General features: G+C 38.5%; 1 protein-coding gene and 1 long non-coding RNA gene across 6 annotated transcripts in view; one reads left to right on the top strand and one right to left on the bottom strand.

Moving 5' to 3' along the window:
• Window positions 1-20,316, bottom strand: part of Lnpk (lunapark, ER junction formation factor) — a 52,673-nt gene extending 32,357 nt beyond the window's left edge. For 4 of the 5 annotated variants that reach the window (XM_048425595.3, XM_048425598.3, XM_048425597.3 and 1 more), the window contains exons 1-4: window positions 19,697-19,840; window positions 13,766-13,854; window positions 11,295-11,336; window positions 10,227-10,414 (exon numbers count right to left, since the gene is read on the bottom strand). In XM_048425595.3, the coding sequence (XP_048281552.3) occupies window positions 10,227-10,414; window positions 11,295-11,336; window positions 13,766-13,792 (257 nt within the window). In that variant the 5' untranslated portion in view covers window positions 13,793-13,854; window positions 19,697-19,840. Of the gene's footprint in view, window positions 1-10,226; window positions 10,415-11,294; window positions 11,337-13,765; window positions 13,855-19,696; window positions 19,841-20,202 lie in introns of those variants that run through there. The other variant, XM_048425596.3, reaches the window with a different exon arrangement.
• LOC146890392 (uncharacterized) lies at window positions 18,852-23,570 on the top strand. The gene is made up of 2 exons (XR_014998790.2): window positions 18,852-19,545; window positions 20,078-23,570. It is a non-coding gene; the product is annotated as an uncharacterized LOC146890392 (long non-coding RNA).
• Window positions 23,571-24,523: the final 953 nt, after the last annotated feature.

Raw genomic sequence — 24,523 nt, forward strand, 5'->3', positions numbered from 1 at the left:
AGTGTGCCATGCCATGTGTGAACACCCCACAAACATACACACACAAGTGAAAAGATTAAAAAATAAATGAATTATAAAAAGCAATGAAATTAAACAAATAATAATAAAGAAATGGATCTCTCAAATGAAACAGGCCGATGGATTTACTAGTGAAATCTCCTGTTTTAAGAACCAACACTGATGCTTAAACTACTCCATAAAATAGAAAGGGGGATAACACTACCAAACTTTTTATGAAGGCAGTATTATCTTGATACCAAAACCAGAAAACAAGATAAAACAACAAAAGAAGAAAATTATAGGTTAGTTTCCCTACTGAATACAAAAAATATAAAAATTCTCAACAAAATATTTACAATTCAAAAAAGCATCAAAAAGATCATCTACCACATCAAGCTCTGGCAAGCAGACAGACAAGAGGGAACCCTTGTATACACTGTTGGTGGGAATGGGAGCTAATCCGCCTGTAATTATCATGCAAGTTCCAGAAAAAATAACAAATAGACCAACTCTAGGATGCAGGTGTATCAATCCAAAGTATTTACTACAAGGTCTCCAGTTAGTCAAGAATATAGTTGGAGACATTCCATTCATCCCAAACAAATCTCCCACAAATAACTGGCTCAAAATAAAGTAAATATAATATATAGAAAGCCTTTTTTATAAAACTAAAAAAATACATTATATTTAAAAACTAAAATTAACTTCTTTCTTATCACCAAAATGTACTAAATTTTAAACCAGAAATTCAAAGAGACCGACATACTGGATCATAAAATAAAATCTAATCCTTAACATGAACTAAACTGTTTTCTCAGACTGAAAATCATGAACGGAGACATACCAGGAACCAAAAATGTAGAAAGTGCTTATGTTAATACCACAAAAACAAAGACTTAACTAGAAAAAGTTACTTATCTTTTTAATTTTACTACCACAAATTAGTTGTATAAAATAATGGGTTTCATCATAATGTTTCCTTACATATATACATACTGCACTTCTAAAAGATCTGTGAAGATAGTTTTTAAAGGTATGGCTCCTTTCTAAAAATTCACCCACTAGGCAGCATCTGGGGTTGGGGAGACTTCAACCAACATCTCATCCCTACACAAAAGTCAATTAAAAATACATTACAAACCAGTATAACATATTTCTTTTAAAAGGCTTAGAAAAAAACATAGAAGGAAATCTCTGGGGCATATAATTAAGGAAAAGGTTCTTGGTTCTTTTGTTTGTTTGTTTGTTTGTTTGTTTGTTTGTTTTTCTTTTTTTATTTTTATTTTTTTTAAAGTTTATTAAATTATAAAAGTTTCCATTTCCGCCCCTCCTCCCAACACCCTCCCACTTCCCCCACTCTCTCTCCTCCTCCCTCTCCATCCCTAAGAGTAGTCAGGGTTTCCTGCCTGTAAGGAAAAGGTTCTTAAACCTGACAGAAAAACAATATTCATAAAAATAAAACTGACAAACAGCATCTCATCAAAAAAAAAATTTTTTTTAAAGCTTCTGTCATGGGGATCCGTGAGATGGGGAAAGGTGTTTGCCATCAAGTCTAAGGTCTGAGGATGATCCTCAGGGCCCACCTGGTGGAGGGAGAGAATCAGCTCCTTCAAGGTGTTCTCTGACCTCCACATGGGTGTGTTTGTGTGGAGAAAAGGAAGGATGGGAGGAAATAAAGGAGGGAGGGAGCAAAGGAGGAAGCTGTAGGCTGGCCAAATGACTGAATTTACTTCAAAAGGCTGCCATGTTTGCCAGTCTTCTAACTAAACCCAGGAAATATCCAGCAGTAGGAAGCATGAAAACTGCGTGTGATGGTTTGAATGAGAATGGTCCCCATAGCTCATATTTGAATACCTGGTCCCTAGTTGGTGGAACTGTTTGTTTGGAAGGGATTAGGAGATTTGATCTTGTTGGAGGAGATGTCAGTGGGGGTGAGCGCTGATGTTCCAAAACCCCCAGGCATTTCCAGTGTGCCCTCTGCCTCATGGCTGTTTTCTCAGCATGTGATCTCTCAGCTGCTGCTCTAGCACCATCCGGGCCTGACAGCCTGCCACCATGCTCCCTGCCATGATGGTCACAGACTAACCTTGGGAACCATGAGCCCCAAATTTTTTTTTAAATTTTTTAAATTTCTTTCTTTTAAAAGTTACCTTGGTCATAGTTTTTGTCACTGCAATAGAAAAATATGTAGGATCAAAGTAACCATTTTGTTAAAACTATTCTTAACAGCTTCTAACTGAAGTGGGGGAAAGAAAGGAAGAAAGGAAGAAAGGAAGAAAGGAAGAAAGGAAGAAAGGAAGAAAGAAAGAAAGAAAGATGACCACCTTTCTCAGTTCCCTTGCTTAAATTTCTTCCCTCAGAGTCCCAGAGAAAACAACAACAACAAAAAAGATTTGATTTAATTAAAAAACAAATCCACCATGGAGGAAGACAATGGTTTATTCCTCTAGGGAGATCAAATTTTTAAAGTAATTAATTTCTAAAATTAGAGGAAATAAAATGTCTAGAAATTTTTATTAAGAAAGAAAGGAAATGAAGGATGGAGAGAGGGGAGGAAGGAAAAGAAACAGAATATGTCTGAAAGAGTGCTTATGACATTAAAAGGTAAGTAGCTGAGGTATGACTAAGTAAAAGAGTGGTTGTCTAGCAAGCATGGGGCACTGGGCTTAATGACCACACACACACAAAACATTCAGGAGGATTACCAGTTGGAGGCCACCCTAGACTAGACTATGTACCGAGATGTTATTTCTTTATTTCTTGAAGAAAACAGATAAATCAATTCCAAAAATAATGTATATCTGCAGAAATAAAAATTTCTAAGTATACCCAAACTTGTGGCAAAGCCTAATGATGCCTATGAAATAAATGTTACATTCTGAACATAATTCAGTGGGTTTAGAGGGTAGAATACACGCCTAGTACGTGTGAAGCACTGGGGATTTGAGCTTTAGCACTGGGCACAGGAAGCGAAGGGGGTTAAATATTATGCCAGGAATATACCCCAGTAGTAGAGTATTTGTTTAGTATGTATAAGGCCTTGGATTTGATCCTCAACTCTAAAAAAGCAATGTTTAAGTTTAAAAGAACTGAAAAAAATTATATCCACTTAAGTCTATGTTCTAGGAAACAGTAATGGAACCTAAAGTTCATCCGTCTTAGAAACAAGGTGAAGACGGAGCGCTGATACCCTACCACCAAGGGCAATCTGCAACAGCTGTGACTGGACTGAGAAGGCTGTTCTGGCCCTTGACCACTATAGTCGAGGCAGCGCCAAATACGTAATAGAGATAATGGTCACATTTTGGACATATCAGACAAATTTCTAAGTGGTCTAATCAATAAAAATGTGAAGAATAAAGCAATACATTTTATTGCTCCTTCTGCTTCCAATACTTGAAGTAAATCCTAGTCCATCCCTCAGAACTGTTCTAAGGAAAAAAGGTCAACTACACTTAAGTAATATTTCCCACTACCAATCAAATAACCCAGGTGATAAGTCTTTATTTACCTCAGCATCCACTTCCACACCTGTTTTGTTTCATGCTGATTGTCACTGCCTGGAAAGACAATCTATTCTTTGTTAGGTAACTTGGCCTGTGCTTCCCAAAGTGAAGAGCTCACTGAAGCAGAAGCCACAACAGTAGAGAACGGGGTAACAATGAATGAGACGAAGTGAGGTTTGATGAGTGGTTCTGCAACTCATCAAACCAGAAAGCACTAACTACAGTGACACGCAGCAATCAGAGCACAATAACCAGATGCTTCATGGGTGGGCAGGGTGACTCAGTAGGCAACAGTTCTTGAAGCAGACTAGGATAGCCCACATTCAATTCCCAGGACCCACATGGTAGAGGAGAACTGCCACCCAACAAGAATGTTATTTGACCTAAACCCACATGTACAAACACACATACATACACACAAATAACGAATGAATGAATATAACTGTTTTAGTTTCCTTTCCGTGGCTGCTAAAATCCACTAACAAAAAACAACTGAAGACAGAAATGCTTTATTTGGTTTATACTTAAAATGTCACATTTCATCATTAAGGAAAGTTGGGCAGGAACTCAAACAAGAACTCGAAGGTAGAAAGTGTGGAGGAAAACTGTTTCCTGGCTTCTGCCCAAGCTCATGCTTAGCAGCTGTCTTCAGGCCAATCTGATCTACACAACCCTTCAAGTGAGACTCCCTTCTCCAATGACTCTAGGCTATGTCAAGTCAACACTTAAACACTTAATGAAGTTTTCCTACTTTTAAAAATGATTCAGGCTAAGAATATAGCTCAGTGGAAAGTAACTCATGCACTGGGTTCCATCCCAGGATCACCAAAAATAATTACTATAATTATTTTAATAAAATGATTGTCTCAAAACTAATTCTTTTTTTTTCTTTTTTTTTTAAAGTAAATGTTATTAAATTATAAAAGTTTCCATTTCCGCCCCTCTTCCCAACACCCTCCCACTCCCCCCACTCCCTCTCCTCCTCCCTCTTCGTCCCTTAGGGCAGTCAGGGTTTCCTGCCCTGTGGGAAGTTCAAGTTCCTCCCCCCTCCCTCCAGGTCCAGGAAGGTGAGTATCCAAACAGACTGGATCCCCAAAATTCAGTATATGCAGAGGAAACAGGTCCCAGTATCATAGTCAATGGCTTTTCAGAAAGACTTCGGGCCAGCCACATTCAGAGAATCCGGCCAAATTCCGAGAATCTGGTTAGATCACGTCCTCGTTCAGTCCCAGTCCAACTGGCCTTGGTAAACTCTCATTAGATCCGTTTCCTTGTATCAGTGGGTGATAGCATCCCTCGCAGTACTGATTTCGTTTTTCATGTTCTTCCTCCTTCTGCTCCTCATTTGGACCTCGGGGTCCGGTGCTCCAATGTGGGTCTCCGACTGTATCGCCGTCCTTCGCCAGATGAAGGATCTCCTGGTGGATAGCTAAATAATCTTCATCAGGTTCATCTTCTTATTTAGCTTCTCTAGGATCACGAATAATAGGCTCAAAGACCTTTAATTATGGTTAGAATCCACTTATGAGTGAATACATACCGTGTTCCTCTTTTTGGGTCTGGCTTACCTCACTCAGTAAAGCGTTTTCTATTTCCATCCATTTGCATGCAAAATTCAAGATGTCATTGTTTTTTACCGCTGAGTAAAACTCTAATGTGTATATGTTCCACACCTTTTTTAACCATTCTTCTATTGAGGGGCACCTAGGCTGTTTCCAGGTTCTGGCTATTACAAATAGTGCTGCTATGAACATAGTAGAACAAATGCTTTTGTAGTATGTTAGGGAATCTTTAGGGTATATTCCCAAGAGTGGAATTGCTGGGTCCTGAGGGAGGTTGACTCCCAGTTTCCTGAGAAACCGCCACACTGATTTCCACAGTGGCTGCACGAGTTTGCATTCCCACCAACAATGGATGAGTGTTCCCCTCACCCCACATCCTCTCCAGCATAGGCTATCGTTGGTGTTTTTGACTTTAGCTATTCTGACAGGTGTAAGATGGTATCTCAAAGTGGTTTTGATTTGCATTTCCCTGATCGCTAAGGAGGTTGAGCATGACCTTAAGTGTCTTCAGGCCATTCGAAGTTCATCTGTTGTGAATTCTCTGTTAAGTTCAGTACCCCATTTTTTAATTGGGTTAATTAGAGTTTTAGTGCCTAGTTTCTTGAGTTCTTTGTATATTTTGGAGATCAGACCTTTGTCTGATGAGGGGTTGGTGAAGATCTTCTCCCAGTCAGAAGGCAGCCTTTTTGTCCTACTGACAGTGTCCTTTGCTTTACAGAAGCTTCTCAGTTTCAATAGATCCCATTTATTCATTGTTTCTCTTATTGTCTGTGCTGCTGGGGTCCTACTTAGGAAGAGGCCTCCTGTGCCTATATCTTGTAGACTACTTCCCACTTTCTCTTCTATCAGGTTCAAAGTGGACGGATTAATGTTGATGTCTTTAATCCATTTGGACTTGATTTTTGTGCATGGTGATAGATATGGATCTACTTTCATTTTTTTACAGGTTGACATCCAGTTATGCCAGCACCATTTTCAAAACTAATTCTTATGACTTAGTAACAGATCCAGCAAAGCACAATTTGGGACAGCAGTTGGAATTAGCGGAGTTCTCTATCGGGGATCTATAAATTACCTTTTATAATCAGAAAATTGACTGCTCTATCAAACTGAATGTCAAGTAAGAATATTTTTCCTAGTTTTGTGAAAATATTTAAATCAAGTAAGTATCTCATACTTTTAATCTTATTTTCTCCCTGTTTTTTTATGAAAAATATAAAGAAAACGGTATAAGGGTTCAGTATTATAAGCTCATCTACTTGAAATCTAAAAAGATCTAAAAGATTTCTAAAAAGAAGGGAAACAAATAAGCCAAGAGTGAGGCTGGTAGCACAGCTCAGAGACAAAGCACTAGCCAAGGACATGAGGAGGCCCCACAGCCAATGTCCAGAAGATTAACAGCAATGTTCCACATGAACTCAATTTCAGTTCTCAGATCTGAATATAAAATAAACTTGTTTACCTCTGCACATGCAAAGTTGATTGTTTTATGAGTTTGGGAGTTCAAATTTAGAAATATGTCCCAGACTAAATGCTAAACCAAAACCTTAAATTTCTTTTTCTATATCCCATTTTCTCCTATCATATTGTATCAGCTTTAACTTCCAAAACATTTCTAAGTTATTTATTAACTTCTGGTGTTACTGAGCAGCCCAATCCACCTTTATCTTTGGATAAATTTACGAAACCAAGCATGGTGGTGTAGGTCTTTAATCACAGCACTCAGGAGGCAAAAACAATCAATCTCTATGAGTTTGAGGCCAGCCTGGTGTACACAGTGAGTTCCAGGCCAGCTACTGCCACACAGTGAGACCTAGTCTCAAAAGAAAGACAAAAGAACTTACATAGCAGTTTCCCAAGTATTGTATTTTGTCCTCTCCTCTTACCAATCCTCACGACAGCACGTAAGTGACCCTCTAAATGTAATTTCCATCATGCCATTCTTCCACAACAGAAGCTTCCCATTCCACCTGCTATGAGATGCTTCCTCCCAGCTTTGACTGCCCATGATCTGGAACTTGCCTGATTCTCCAAGCTCATTTCACAGCATTTTCCTCTCCGTCACACATCCCAAATACGCTGCTTCTCTGCCCTCACAGAAGGTATCTATTCAGGTTCAGTCTACACATTTCTGTTTTCTAGTTAGAAACATCGTCCCGCAACTAGCAGACTTTGTTTTTTTTTTTAAATGTAAAGTATACACTGATGAAAAAATTCAAACACTACCAGAAAACATGGAATAAAAGAACTACCTAAAATTCTACCATTAGAAAGAATTACACTAAGATTCTGGAAATAATCCCTTATATGTAACTTTGTAGGTCTATGTGCCACTATATGCTATATATAGTCTTCACAAATTTCAACTTGTTCTATACTTGTTCTTCAATTCAAACACCACTTCCTAAAGAAGGCCTCCCAGGACCTTTCTCAAGAAATCTATTTTTTTTTAATCACATCATTTGACTTCCTTCATTGCACATATTTCTCTCCAAATTAACTATGTCTTTGTTAACTTCTACCTTTTATCTATCAATCACAGATGAACTCAGGTTCCATGAGAGCAGAATCTCCACTACTTTTCCCATCACTACGGTTTAGACCACTACCTAACACATTGCAGATGACTAACATTTATAAAGAGCTTCACATCTGTTAGCAAATGTTCTACTAATAAGTTGTAGCTTCCCAACACCTTTGTAATTTCTGAGACAGGGTCTTAGTAGGTTGCACATCCCCCTATAGTCTAGGCAGGCCTTGACCTTGTGATCGTCCTGCTGCAGCCCCCCAAGCAGCTGGGACTAAAAGTCTGACTTCACTAAACATCTACTGAATTTTCTCTAACTTCCGTACTCATACTCAACCAACCATCCGACAGCTCCAATTGGAAAATGAGTGGTCTACCAAACCTTCTCCTACTCATGGTGTTCACTATTTTGATGAATGATAATAATCTCAACCAAACACCCCAAACTAGAAACCTGAATTTTATCCTTGAAATGATTCTTCCTCTTCACCCCATAATCAGCCAATCATCAAATGCCTCTCAATTCTACCTCCTAAATCTCCAACACATCAATTTCATTCAATCCGTCTGCTCTTCTCCCACCCACCCAATACAAATCATTCATCATTTCTCTTTATCAACTGTAATATCCTTCTAGCTTCCTACTCTAGATCCACTCTTACCTCCTTCTAATTTATTAGATCTACGCTCTCAGAGGCTATGATGAAGTGCTGGTTAATCTTGTCAATTTGGCTGGATTTAGAATGACTTAGGAGAAAGACATCTGGACATGTCTAAGAGGCTCACCTAAAGTGGGAAAGCCTATGATGCACATGGACAGACCATGCTCGGGGCTGGGTCCCCAACATAATAAAAAGATAACTGCCCAGTGTAGCAATAGCATTCACTTCATTCTGCTCAAAACTGCACACTCCTACAGTCATAGCTGCAGCTCCTCTCACTGCCATGTCACAGCACATTACACATATCCATTCTGCAAGTATAAAATTCAAACACCAGTTTTACAGGAGTCTGTAGTAGACAACGCCACAGACATCCTTCCTAACACAGTAATCTAGACAAGTGCTGTGAAGGGACTGTGCAGATACAATCACAGTTACTGATTTTAAGTGGGAAACTGTCAGGGATTACCCAGGTAAATCAGAGTCGACCAACAACCTAAGTCTGCAGTTCTCCCGCAGAGACTCCAAATACACTACTGTCTGACCCCTGGAGACTCACTCAGGCCTGGGTCTAAGCAAAGACCCAGTTAATTTGCCTGAGTTTCTGAACTTCAAAGCTCTAATATAATGGATATTGTTCTAAGCTGCTTAACTTGAGAACAATGGAAAACCTAACCAAAACTGTTTCTAGAACCCTGTCCCCAAGCCTGGGTTAGGGCCCCTGTTAAAAATTCCCACAGCATTTTGTATTTCTCTGTCATAACATTAATCATACTGATTCCTTAATATATATAACCTAAAACTTACAGCCAATGATTTTATTTAATTTTTTTCACCATATACTATTATAACCCAATGTCTACACAATTGTTATTCATAAATGTTTACTAATTAAATGAAAAGACTCCTTACTGTTTCCCAAAATCCTCAGTTGAGATACACCTCCCATAAAGTGCCAGATTATGAAATAGCTAAGAAGGAATAATTGGCTGATAGCAATAATTAAAAAGAGAGGCATTAGGATGAAAGATACATACTTGGAGACATTTGGACACTTATTATTTTGGTATTAAAACCCTCCCCACTCATCTCCATACTCCATATATCATGCCCAATGCCTATAGCAGTAATTCTCAGCCTTCCTAAGGCTGTGACCCTTTAATACCACACTTCATGCTGTAGTGACCCCCAAACCATAAAATTATTTTCACTTTTAATTCATAACTACAATTTTTCTGTTAAAAGTCATAATGTAAACATCTGATATGCAGGATATCTATTATGCAACCCCTATGAAAGGGTTATCTGACCTCTGAAGGGGTCAACACCCACAGGTTAAGAACCACTGGCCTACAGGAACTATGGTAGCCTAACAGAAAACTATAAAATATTACTAGCAACTACAGTGCTATCCCTAAGGTATAGTGATATTTTGTTTGTGTTTTAACAAGTAAAAATTGCCTGAAGATCTGAGTGCAGAGCTAAGTAAGTCACTAGAAGCTAGACGGTGGTGGCTCACACCTTTAATCCCAGTATTTGGGAATCCCATATCCTTAATCCCAGCATTAGAGAGGTGGAGACAGGAAGGGATATAGCTGGGCAGAGAGAGGAATACAAGGCGGGAGGAGACAGGAGCTCAGACTGCAGTATGGAAATGTAGTCTGAGGATACACAGGATTGCCCCTTCAGTTTGAGCATTGGTAGAAGTAAGCCGTCTCTCTAGTGGCGGGCTCCCCTGCTACTCTGACTTCTCAGCTTTCACCCCCTAATATCTGACTCTGAATTTTTATTAAGAACAACCCTTTAGGTTATAAAGTAGAAATTATACAATTTAAAAAATGGTTATCAAACTATAAAAATAGTCCAAATTTATTCAATCAGACAATATCTTATAATAAAAAGAGAATGAATATACTAAAATTATCTGATCAGAAAAAGAAAGGATCAACAAAAAGAATACTTTACTTACATAAAAGGAAAAGCAAAGAATGGAAGTGTCATGGCGAGTCTTGCTGTAAATTCATCAGGAAGATACCACAGGTACACGATTAAACATGTAAACAAATAAAGAACTGAAGAATAGATAATTAATCTTCCAACCCATAATTTTTGCAATCTCTGATTTTTTTCTCTAAATTCTTCCAATGCTTCAATTTCCTGTTAAGAGAGAAGTATTCCATATTATAAAATCTCATAAAGCATTGAAAAATTAAAATGAGAGAACTAACATGGCAGAAAGATTATTCAAGAGTCCTAAGAGTAAATGAAATTCAATGTTCTAATATTTCAAAGCAAACATAAGGAAGGAACACTAAAAATGAACTTAAAAACTAAAAAGCCTTTCTCAACAAATTATTTTTAAACTGAAATATTAAATATTATTTTTAATCTATTAAATTAGCAAAGACTGATGAAATGAAACTGATACCCGCAAATACTTGAGTCAAAAAAAAAAATAGCTCTCCATACATGGTCTTTAGAAATCTGGCAAGAAAAAAAAAAGAATAAAAATTGTAACAATGTAGGGCCAGGATAGTAGTATACACCTTTAATAGTGAAGTAGAGGGAGGCAGATTTCTCTGAACAGAGAGTTCTAGGCCAGACAGGCAGAATAATATTAGAGAGATTGTCTCCAAAAACAAATAAACAACAAAATCAAACCAATGGTTGAAACTCCATCATTCCAGTCTATTCACTACTTCCAATATTCCTAAGAAAAAATACCTTTCAAATAAAAGAAAAATGTCAAAGCTACAGAATTTTTGCTGACTGATAAAAGCTACACAGTAGCCAGCAACCTTTATTATGCTATCTGTTACACTCATTTACACCATGTTAGCTCTAATTGCATTCTATCAGATTCTATTACTTGATACAGGCTTCTTAAGTCACTGAGAGACCAGATTTTTTTTTTTTTGAGATCATGTCACACTAAAGTTCTCAGGATTTCTCTATATTATCTTTAAGTTCCCATATCTCTTCTCTAACATAAAATTACTAAAATAATAAGATAAAATATTAGAGTCAATGAACATACCTTATCTATATTTTCTAGAACTTCGACTGTTGAAGGCTTTGCCTGTTTTAGAAACAGAAATAAGGCATGACATTAGAACTTGTTACTGCAAACTTAGAAACACTTGGCTTTACAGTCATTAGAACATTTTAATTCACAACTAGGTTTCCCAATGTTATCAAGCTATAGTTCTACCTGTTTTAACTACAATAGAAAAATTATAATACCAAACTATACAGTTGGGGGGGTTGTTTTTTCAAGACAAGGTTTCTTTGTACAGGCCTACTTTTCCTGGAAATAGCTCTGTAGACCAGGCGAGTCTTGAACTCACAAAGATCCACTTGCCTCTGCCTCCCAAGTGCTTAGATTATAAGGACTCCGCCTCCACTGTACAGCTAGGATTCTTAAAGTAACATTTTTCCTAAAACTTTCAACTGCGATAGTTCTACATTTACCATTCTTAACCTCAAAAGAACAGACTTTATATAAAGAAATAAATTTTCATCCAAAAGAATTAATATACCAAAATATTCACAGGCTAAAGATAGTTTAATTCAATAAAGCTAAAAGTTCACTCACCTTGGGCTCTGCTAAGTACCACACTGACTGATGCACTGAAGCACAACAAGGTTTTGCAGGTCTGATTCCTAAAGTACACAGTCTGGGGAGAGTGTGCCTGCATGTATGTCTGTACACGACATGCATCCTGGTGCCCACAGAGGTCAGAAGAGGGAGGGCACTGGACCTCCAGGAACTGAAGTTATAAATAGTTGTGAGTGAGGGAAGTTGTATGGCTGCTGAAATTGAGCAACCAGTACCTTAACCTCTGAGCCATCGCTTCAGCCCCAAGTACATAGCTTCGTAAAGATTAGATTTTTAAAGAGTATCTAAGAATAGTTTATAATAGCAGAGATTATTTGCCAAATACATTTTTATATAAGCCAGAATGATCTAAATGACAATTGAGAAAATATTTATCGAGACAGTAACAAATGTCAGTGCTAAGGGCCCTACTAGAGTTCTTTATGTAAGGCTGAACCACACAAAACTGCCATTTTTTATGTCAAAGCAGAATACTGGCAACTTCATATAATCCAACCAAATAAAAACAAAGAGATAATAAAATTCTTAGTCTGTCAGATTTTTAAAGAAAGTAATTTCACACATCACTGGGATGGAGAAGAGCTGATCCCATAGGAGTAGAAAATGAAAAGCTGCCAGTCTAGGGAAACTGGAGGTAGAGCGCTACAGGCTTGAAAGCGTAGGGGTCATAGGATACACAACATCACATAGAAAACATCCTACAGATCCACACAGCATGGAGACTATAGCTTACAGTGCTATACTGTATCTTTCTCAACTTTTTCAAAAAAGCTTATTTCTGTTTTAAGTATGTACATACACATTTATGCCTGTGTGCACTCAATGTGAGTACAGGGGACATGGAAAGCTGGAGGTGCCACATCCCTAAAACTGGAGTTCCAGGCAGTTGTGAATAACCTTTTTAGAGTACTAAGAACTGAACTCAGGCTTTGCAAGAGCAACAGGTGTTCTTAACCCCTTAACCATCTCTCTAGTCCTGATATACCATATTCTTGAAAAATGCTAACAAAGGGAATGTTAATTATGAGCTAAATCTAAATAATATAATGTACACACTTTAAAATATCATGTTGCATATAATAAATACATGCAATTTTACCTGTGAATTTTTAAAAAAGAGGGGGTCAATATAGCACAAATCTAAAACATGGATTAATCTATAAGTCAAAAGTTAAATCACATATCACTAGTCCCTATTATAAGAAATAAGAAAATTAATTTGTCCTAAACTATATAATCTCTTCTTACATTAGAAGAGTATTTAACAATATAATTTATATCTTTAAATTTGAGATACTTTCTCTAAAGGCTTAACTAACAAAATCTTCATTTTTAATTTTGTTCAACCTATAACTCTTAAAAGTGTATTTAGTGTGACATTAGTGAACTTATAAGGCATGCTAAAAAAAAAGACAACACACACAAAAAAATAATTCCTTAAGCCTCAGCACTAGGAAAGCAGAGGCGAGACAAATTTCTGTGAGTTCAAAGCTACACAGTGAAACTCTGTCTTCAAAATAATTAATTAAATAAATAGACAGATAAATAATCAAGCAGATTATGTAGTCTATAAAAGCCATAACTACGGCATAAAACAAATTCAACTACTTTTAGAATAAACTTGGGATTTGAGCAATATAAGAAGAAAACTACTTACATAAAATACACAAATAAAAATTAATTTCTAGAGACATTAGATACCCATAAAATAAACAGAACTACAAAAATAATGTCCAAAGAAGTAACTCTAAATGGAGTTAAATGAGATTAAATATATAGTATCAAACTCACTGAAAAGTAAACCCCAAAGGAGACCTTTACAAAAATCTTTATGTAACATTTTTATGTTAGACTTGAAAACTTGCAATACAGAAAATATGTGTTCTTACCCTCCATCGGGAAAGCAGTCCACCCATCTTTTATTTGTACAAAGTTGGCACAATAATAAATATCATGAGTTGTCCAAAAGAAGTCACAGCTAGAAACAAAGCAAATAGTTTAAAATTTTAAGTTAAATACACAGCACATTTTCTCTAAAACTTTTTTTTTTCTGGAATTTAATTCGTTCTTCAAACTTTAATCATGTCTGCCAACTCCATCACCTGACAATCTTACATCTCTTCATTAGGTGTTGTTCATAATTCATAATGTTTTGTAATTGATACAAGCAACATTGAAATGTTAGAAAATAATGATTAGTGCTGTTGATATATACTTGAGATTTCATTGTTGCTGTCACAACAGCAGAACAGCCCAAAACATAAGGACATACAGAAATCTTAAATACCATAAAGCATCTGTGGGCCTCCACTCAACTGAAACAGGCAGCCACTGGCATATTCAAAGTGAGGACACATTTAAAGGCAAAAATAGAGCTGGACACTTAATGACAAATCACTTTAGAAGTATACACATATCTACAAACTTTCTATTTTTTAAAGTAGTTTCCCTATGTTATTCTTGTGATAAAAGAATGAATCCTTCAATAGTTTGAGCTTTAATTACTTTGCTAATTAAAGTAAATATATTAATAGTTTGTCACAGTACAGTCTTTACTGTAACCACCTTGGAGATAAGAAAACTCAATGACACTCGAGTTAGTGACTTGTCCAATAGCACCTAAGAAACATGACCTAAAGTTCTTTTATCTTCAGACTTCTAGTTCCTATTTCTAAAAACACTGCTGTTCAATACCCAATTAAGCATGCTTTACTAAAATTCTAAGACCCTCAAACTTAGATGACCTTCATTTCGGTTAGCTGTGTATTCCTTTTGTTTATCTGTGATTCTCAAACATTGCATAAAAACTTAAAAATGATAATATCGTAAGTCAATTTAACAGACAAGTATACAATTTCTACTCTTTTAAGTTGAAACAGTAATTTTTTTGTTTTTTCGAGACAGGGTTTCTCTGTGGCTTTGGAGCCTGTCCTAGAACTAGCTCTTGTAGACTAGGCTGGCCTCAAACTCACAGAGATCAGCCTGCCTCTGCCTCCCAAGTGCTGGGATTAAAGGCGTGCGCCACCACCGCCTGGCGAAACAGTAAAATTTTACCTTCAAATTGACGTGTTTTTATCAGGCTACAAGTATATGCTTATCAGTATGTAAAACTACTTCATTATACATTTGTGCACACACTTATTTTCACATACTCCCCCATATCTTAACCATAATAAGTAATTATCAGCACCCAGGAAGAATTTCAACACTATTTACATATAAGTATTAGCTCAAGGCATACCTATTTTAAGAATTTCTTTTCTTAGAAAGTAAGGAATGCCTGACGATTACCAAGTGCTTTCATTTACAAAGTGACTCTTCAGGACACAAATATGATCTGTCCTAAGGTGGTCTGAAGCAACAAACATAATTTCATAAACTACAATTAAATTGTAAATAATATTAATCCTGTAATACTAGCTCAGTATTAAAAATTCTAAGCTGTGACTGTGAGGTATTTGGGAGCTCTAATAAACAAAAAAGAGTCATATGTGGGACAAGATATTAAACAAATCTTAAAACCTCCTTCAGAGGCTAAAAATAGTCACCAAGAAAGGTAGAAGGAAAGACATTCACATGAACTACTTAATTTGACATTCTCAAATTACACATCACCCCACTGTTTTGAAACTAGTGTGTGCTATCTAACAGTTTTTCATGAATAACTGGACTACAAAGATCCATTTCTGAAAGAACTATATCCTTCCAAATCAAGTCTGTAGCCATCACACCTTGAGACCAAATTTTCTGTTTGGTTTGGTTTGGGGGGACAGGGTCTCCCTATATAGTCTAGCCTACCCTCAGGTTCCACCTTCCTGCCTCAGCCTCCTGAGGACTGGCATCATCATACCCTGCCTGGCTTAGACAGCTTTTTACTGTTTGAAATTAATGGCAACATCAACTACACACTTAGCACTAAATCTCTAAGGAGCCCTAAAACAGATGGTTTGCAAAACTTTTATCATTTAGATACTGTCCCTCCACTTCATAAATTAAGACCCTGAGCCTACAGAAGTAATAAGTTAAGCTCCAAAGATAGTGCATGTGGAGTCCTGAGCTCAATTCTTAGCACTGTAAAAAATAAAAACAAAAACAAAGTGAAATAAGATATATGAAAGCACCTTGAGCCTTCTCTGTTGACAAGAGCAGCTGCTAAAATGGAAAATGAGTTATAAACACAAGAGACAGTGTTTATGGCAATGTATCAGGTTGCCCAGTTCCTTTATCAGATTAAATTTCAGTGCTAAAATCTGCATTAGAGAGAAGTTAAACTGCTGGCTAAATTTCTAGGACTCCAGTTAGAACTTTTAGAGCAACGGGCCTAAAATAGTCATTACTGTAACTTGAGTGAGTATATTAACTATACGCATAATTCATAATAAATATCTATTTTATATCAATTATTCATCTCCAGAATGTTTTATGTTAAAAAAATTAGTCTCTAGTCTCCCTGAAGAAGTTGTGCTTTTAAGATTTACCCTCTGAAATATTAGGGAGTCATTAAATTCATGCTTTCATATTCATAAGCAAAGAATCAATTCTTACAGATTCAGAAGTGTTTCTATCAAGTTATAATATCAATTAAAGAAGCTGGTTATTAGAAATGATATGCACGTACACCAGTTTTTAACAAATATGAAACACAAAAAGATTAAATCTTTTCTCCAGTATGAAGTTCACTTTTCTCTCACCACTGCTTTTGTACTTTCCATCCAGACAATTTAACTCCAATTCTGATTGCCCATCATTTACTGGGAAACAATGCGCAAATAAATCACGTAAATATCCCTATTTTTCAATTTCCTCATCTGCAAAAGAGAGATAGTTAGACTCCTCTTAAATGCAGAAAGACTTAAATAATGTCCTACACTATCTGCTCCAATCCCTGATAACATAGTAATTACTAAGAATAAATTGTTTCTCTGACTGTAGTCCCTGCCATTTTCTAATCCATCTCTACTTTCTTGTCAAGTAACGCCAGCATTTCTTTAATAAATCACTCACTTGCCATTAAATGAACCTCAGCAGCTTGTCCCCAACCTGTACCATCTCTTTCCAGCTCTGATATTACAATGGGACTTAGCATGTTTGACCATAGGGATTGAGTGTACCTACTTGTGTTTTAAGATTCACTTAGTTTTTCTTGTTTGAGCGTTTTGCTTGCATGTATATGTGCACCATGCCTTGTGCCCAGGGAAGTCAGAAGAGGATGTTACTAGGATATTAGATACCCCAGGGCTAGGGATGTTAGATATCCCAGAACTAGTGTGTTAGATACCCCAGAACTAGGGATGTTAGATACCCCAGAGCTAGAATGTTAGGTACCCCAGAACTAGGGTGTTAGATACCCCAGAACTAGGATGTTAGATACCCCAGAGCTAGGGTGTTAGATACCCCAGAGCTAGGGTGTTAGATACCCCAGAACTAGGATGTTAGATACCCCAGAACTAGGGATGTTAGATACCCCAGAGATAGAGTGTTAGATACCCCAGAGCTAGGGTGTTAGATACCCCAGAGCTAGGGTGTTAGATACCCCAGAGCTAGGGTGTTAGATACCCCAGAGCTAGAGTGTTAGATACCTCAGAGCTAGGATGTTAGATACGCCAGAGCTAGGGTGTTAGATACCCCAGAGCTAGAGTGTTAGATACCCCAGAACTAGGGATGTTAGATACCCCAGAGCTAGGATGTTAGATACCCCAGAACTAGGATGTTAGATACCCCAGAACTAGGATGTTAGATACCCCAGAGCTAGGGTGTTAGATACCCCAGAGATAGAGTGTTAGATACCTCAGAGCTAGGGTGTTAGATACCCCAGAGCTAGGGTGTTAGATACCCCAGAGCTAGGGTGTTAGATACCCCAGAGCTAGGTAGGGTGTTAGATACCCTAAAACTAGAGCTGCAGATAGCCGTGAACCACCATGATAACCCTCTGAATGCTCCCAACCTCTAACCCATCTCTCTAACTCCCTAAGTGTGTTTTTCAATAAGCAGCAATGCCTACCAAATTACATGATATTTTCTATTGGTATTCACACTCAGGTTGAAGTGACAGAACTTAAAATCTTAAATGTTTTTCTTTAATTCTCAACTCATTTCAAATCACATCAAAACAATGGGATAATGATTCAAAACATGGCTCAGCCACATACTAGCTATATGATTTCAGGTAAATTACTTAAACTCTCTAAGCCTTGGTTTATAAAGCAGTAAATATGTTTACATTCCATGGAATTGTATAAATTAAGTGAACACACAGTGTTCAGCACACACTGTTTAATAAAGTGTAGCCATTACTACTGCTATTACCAAAAACACCCACATGTAATATTTAAATAAAGTATATGCCTAAATTTTTAAATGAGCATTTATTTCATAACTTAAAATGTTTACAAATAAGTTTATATCTTTACTGAAAGTATTTTTCTCACTTACTGTAGCATGAAAATAAAGAAGACTATTTTTCAGGCACTTCTCATTAGAATAAACTCTCAGGCCTTCATGGAACACAGCAAGGGAAGTTGAGTTTAACTTAAGTCCGAAACTTAAATATAAACTAGTCACCTTAATGCAATTTGTTCAAAATCGCTTTCAAATATCCAAACAGGCAATTCTGAAGTATCTTACACCAAGTTTATTGCCCGAAAATAAATGAAAAGAAACACACCTCTAAAAGCACTTCAGATGCGTGAGATGACTGCCACAAAAAGAAAAAAAAAGGTACAGGGAGATTTCTATATGAAATCATATATTTATGATTGTCACCTGGCCTTCCTTGCATTCTTTCCGGCATTATAGACACTACGTTTATTAACAGCACTGCCGTGCTGACAATAGATGTCAAGGAACTTTTTTAAAACTCTTACGTTTAAATGAGCCGCTCTTGTTTAAGAAAATATATTCAAAATCAACCCCGTTCCCCTGAGACACTATGGAGACCTTTGGGGACTAGGGATTAGTCTTGCCTGTCAGCTTCAACATAGGCCTGAAACTAAACTGACTCCCAATCCATTACACCTCTAGACAATTTTGTCAACGCTGAGACCGAGGCCACTGAGACAGAAAACAACAGACTCTTAGCACAACAAACCAGAAGCCAAAAAGGAAGAGCAGAGCATGGAAAACTCGGTGAGTCACAGGTGTTGCTGACAACTGCACACAAAACTTAAATTCATCAATCGAACTCTCCGCCGAAAACACATCGTCAAAGGATTAAATCTACTGACGTCGTTTGGAGTAGCTTTGCCCCGGCCGCCCCTAACACCAATCATCTTCGTCTTCCCCCTCCACCCCTCCGCCGGCCGCGGTCCCTCTGATAAATAAGGACAATGGCCGTGGAGCAGCTCCTCTAAGGCGCTCCCAATCCACGCCCACACGCGGACTGAGCAGCGTGACACTGACAGTTTTCAGTCCATCCCATCCTGTCTGCTCCAGTGGCCACGCAGGCGATCAGAGCACTCGGGGTGGCGATTTCAGCTACGGAGGTGCTTCCTGGGGCCTTCGGGCACTTCTCAACACAGGTAGGGCCATGGGTTCGGGCTCCAGACCACCGCCACTGCGCCCGGATCCCTGAGAACCTAGCCCGGAGAACCCCGGCCTGGGGGAGGCAGAGCCGGGTCTCGTGCGCTCCGGAGCCGCTCGGGCAGCTGTGCTGGGCGATCCCCGGGAGAAGGTGAGCACCGTGTACTAGGGCTCAGCCCCGCCGCGTGTCCCCAGCCACTACCGAGCGCTAGGCCACTTGGCATGGGCGGAAGCACCCGGGTCACCGATTCCCGCAGCCCGGAGCGCCGCCCTCTACGCGGCCCTCCCTGTCACCATCCTACCTGAGGAAAGCGGGAGCCGCCCAGCCCCGGCGTCCACTCCCGCAAGACCCGGTGGCCACAGAATATCCCGCCCCTGGAGCAAGCAGCAGCAGCTACTGATAGAGTGCAGGGCCCGGCCAATGCCTTCCCATCAAACCCCGCGCTCCCGCCGCCAGCCAATGGGCGCCGCGGCCGGCGCGCGCCGCTCCCCCGTCACGTGATCCGGCTGACTCAGCCGTTGGTGCTTCCGAGCGACGCGTTTGGCCTGAGGGTTCCGGCTGCGGCTCCTCCGCGGGCCCGGCAGGTCACAGCAGGGTATGGCTGTTCCGATGACTCTTAACTAGGGTTTGATTCTTATTCTTTCTTTGCCTCCTTTCCTTTTGAACAACCTCCCTCCCCCAGGTCTCGCCAGGGAAAGAAACTCATCCTGATTGTCCCAGACCTTCTGAGCGAGAGAGAAGACTGGAGAGGACAAAGAAGAGGGGTGTTGACGCTCTAGACTAGGATGTGTGAAAACGAGCTGGTACCTGAGGTTCCAGCAGCTGTCATCCATCAGGCAGCCGAAAGGTTTATGCTACATAGCTCAGGAGAGGCCAATCCCAGCCAAGCCAGTGGAGACATGTATTTATCGCCTGCTTGGACTCCTGGAGGCTTCTGTTGCTTCGTGGACGTCAAAAAGGGACCTTTGATGACTGGACGGTTACCTCACCAGAGTGAGATGAACTTCAAACGCTAAGGATGGCCTTGTCAAACCTGTGGGTAGCCACTAAGGCCGAGCTTTCCATTTGTACACTCTTCACCTCAAGAACACTCTCCAAACGCTCTGCTTAACAGGGCCAGCATAGAACCATCGGGCTGTATTTCCACTTCCTAAAGAATGTTAAGTTCCTAGTCAACTGCAAGTATCAGTGATAAATAACACTTGAATGAGGAAGGGAAAAAGCTAGAGATGTGAACCCATAACAAGAAAGGAAACTTCAACAAAGGCTTTTATGTTTTATCCTGTGTGCCATCAGTTTTGGGGGTTCTTCAACTTTACTAAAGAAAATGTTTCTGATTTTCAAAACATAGTAAGTATAATATGCTGTTTTCAATGAAGACACAGGCAAAGAAGGATAAGATGACATACACATAGTGTATCTAATTTGTAAGATAACCCTCTAAATACTAAAATCTCCAATTACAGCTCTGTTAAAAGAATTGGAGGAGAGAGCTAAACTTTAATGGGCAGTGTGGGTCACCTAACAAATGTAGAAGAAAATGAACACCATTTCACCGGTTTTGATGTGGAAATTTTACTATTTTATTTCCTAGCCTTTGCAGTTTCTACTTATTTTAATCTTGTGCTGCTGTGCGGTTGCTTCTCTGATCTTCCCTCAAAGGAACAGGAAAGAACATGTCTGACTGATGTTAACACTTTGTCCTCTAGTTTTTCGTTGAGCCATCATGGTCTGTCGTAAAGGGAGTTTCAAAATAAATCAGGATAAGACAGAAGAGCTAGCTGGATACACGAGACTCTAAAAATCTAATCCTGAGAGAAAATGTCCTACGGAAATTATGTTAGAATTTAACCTAACTCGCTCAAAAGGAAAACAAACTCCAAATCATTCCACCAAATATTTCAAAGTAAGTATAGTTTTTCAATTGAGGAAACAAAGTAGAAAGCCATGTGCACTGTTTAAGATAGTACTATACCACTTTGTCTTCTATATGGAGAGGTTAGATCTCACTGAGGTTATAGCTCAGTGATAGTACACTTATCTTGTGTGTTCGAGGCCCTGGGTTCCGTCCTCAAAACCATGAAAGAAATGAAAAAAGAAGTAAAAAGGAAGAGTTTGTCAAGGGTCAATGAGGGAAGACAAGCAGAGAACTAAACATGGGGGATATTGTGAAATATATCCCATATTTAAGTGAAATCCAGAGAATACTTTGAGAGAGGAAACAAAGTATTCAAGCTGATGGAATAAGTAGTCTAATTCAGCCAAAAACATCAATTTTCTTAAGTGTTATGAAACCTTACAGGAGGGGCATTTATCAGTCTGGTCAGAGGTGTTAGAGAAAGCTTCCTTAAGAAAGCCACACTCAGATCTGAAGAATAAGAGATGTAATGTGGAAAACACAAGGAATGTCATATGCAAAGGCCTTTTGTTAGAAGCAGGCATTGCAAGCCTAAGAGACTAAAAGGAGGCCATTGTGGCTGGATCATAGACTGCAGGGAGACAGCGATACAGTGAAACTGGGCACCACACTAAGAGATCTTTCCCTGGTCTTGTTTTTTAAAAAACAAAAGTTAATCCTTCTCTTGAGAAAACAGCAGATTCGATAGGATCAGAGCAAAATCATTCCAGCTACAGTGTGGGAGCACAATCCCCGTCAACATTGGACCAACTAGAGTATACAAGTGATGGGTGAAGTTGGACATAGTTCAAGAGAAATGAGATAAGAACAAAGAAAAGGAAATAAGTAGTGCAGATGGAACAAATTAGAAAGTAAAATGAGAGGCCTCGGTGACAGATTGAAATCAAGACTTAAGAAAAGAGAAATTAAAAATAACTTGGTTTCTGGTGGTCCCATTAGATTGCTGCTAATGTCATCATTGAGATGTGGGGAACACTGGAAAGAACTAGAGTTAGAGAAAAATGGTGACTTTTGGCGTAAACAAAGAGTTTAGGATGTTTTTATGACTTCAAAGGAAGTATAAACATTGGATTTATGGGTCTGAAACACCAGAAAGTCAGGGCTAGACAAGAATGTGTTACCCTTTCTGCAGGGTAGCCACTTTCTTTTCAATGAAGCTGTTCTTACTCTAAGCTGTTTTGTCTTTACATTTAGAATAGAAAATACAAAGTAGAAAACCCCATAGCAGAGTCCCAGGTTTCTCTGAGAATCACCAGGGACTCTTGTTAAAAATCTCAGTTCTCAGGCTCCCCGTTAGAGATACTTGTCTGTTGTGGGGCCTGAAATTTAATAAGTGCCACTGTTGATTCTTTTTATGACTAAGTTTATTCAAGCCATGGTACTATGATGTCAGAGACTAACTGCATGAGACTCACCAAAGTACTTATTAAAATACAGACTTTTCTCACCGGGAAACAAACTGCTCTTAAGGGTAGACTGCATGCCCAGCAGTAGATGGCCAAAAGAAAGCAAACTCAATGACATCTTTCAAGGTTCCTTGCCTTATAATGTCCTGTCTGGGCCTTTTCTTCTTTTTCTACTATTTTTCTTTTTACCTTACAGGTTCTTTGTATCTATCATGGCTTCTAGTTTTGTGTTTTTATGGGTTCCTAAGTGTTCAAACGAGTGGGTTTCTGCATTTATATCTGTTTCTTGTGCCTTTTCTTGGACTTTTTTCCTGTTGTTTTTGTCCTACTCCAATTACTTGGTTTTCTTTTATATTTTATTACCCCATAGATGCCTGTTTGTTTTCTCTTTTGAGAAAAGAGAAAATCATTCTGAATGTGCTTTGGTGTTTTGTTTGTATGTATGAGGGTATCAGATCCCCTGGAACTGGAGGTACAGACAGTTGTGACCTGCCATGTAAGTGCTGGGAATTGAACCCTGGTCCTCTGGAAAAGCAGCTAGTACTCTTAATCACTGAGTCATCTCTCCAGCATCCACCTGTTTTCTAATGAGAAGCAAAAGGGGGTGGAATCCAGATGGGATGAGAAGTAGGGAGGTACTGGGAGAAGTGGAGGGAGGGGAAAATGGTAATCAAGATATAGTGTATGTAAAATCTATTTTTCAATAAAAGGAAAAAACAGTTATTGAGATGCTGGGAATATAGTTCATTGGTCGATCACTTGCCTAGCATGTACTAGGACATAGGTTCCATTCACTATATGTTAAAAATAAGTAAATAAATGGACAAATAAAATGGAATTAAGAAGCTACAGCCATTTCTCCTTTTTTGCATTCTTTTGCTTTTGTTTGTTTCTTAATATGTTTTACATTGTTGAAGATACAAGGCTCAAACATGATAGCATGCAATCTATAGTTATATTACCAGTCCCTGTACATTGTTCTCTGTGAAGTTTAGAAAACTGTCTTGTTGCAAATAGCTATCCTGTTTTGTCCATATTTCCCTATTTGTATTTACCTGATTGCATGATTTCCCTCGTTGCTGGTAATGTGATGGACTACTTAGTTGATTTTTGAAGAATGAAACAGACTTGCACAATCTCACTGCCTTAGCTGTGTACTTCTTTGTACATAGTTGATTTTATTTCATGAGAATTTGAAATTTACAAATTTAAATTCATAAAAGATGTTAGTCTTTATTCTTTCCTCTGTCATAATACCTTCCTCTGGCCTGAGCACTAGATTGTTAAATATTCTTGGCTTCATAGAAATTCTGAATGTTATATCTACTTATATATTTTGTAACATACTATAAACAACTAGTATTATGTTTACCTCCAGGGTGATATCTGTGTTATAAAAGTCCTACTCTTCAGAATAAATTAACATATTATTTTAAGAAAATACAGATTCTTGGACCCTATAAACTAAAACCACTAGACATTAGATGAACAAGAAAAAATAAAAGATGATGGTGTCATCTCTGGTAGATAAGGCTTTACCCTTCACCTTTGCTGGAGGTGGCCTGGGACCTGTACAGTAGGCAGCTCTGAGGAAAGCGGGCCTTGCCAGCTACACTGATAACTTTCCTGGCTCTTAGCCTGGGACTCCTGCCCTGTGCACAGAAACAGCCCCAGCCTACCTAGGTAACTTTTTTATACTTTTTCCATCAAAGCCCACCGTCACCTCCCCAACCAAGAGTTTTCTTTGGTATTGTGTTCCAAAACCTTGTCCTTCACTCCAGACCTTTTCACTGGTCAGGACTAG

This window comes from Myodes glareolus, chromosome 21 (assembly GCF_982192425.1).
Source record: "Myodes glareolus chromosome 21, mMyoGla1.1, whole genome shotgun sequence".
Lineage (NCBI taxonomy): Eukaryota > Metazoa > Chordata > Mammalia > Rodentia > Cricetidae > Myodes > Myodes glareolus.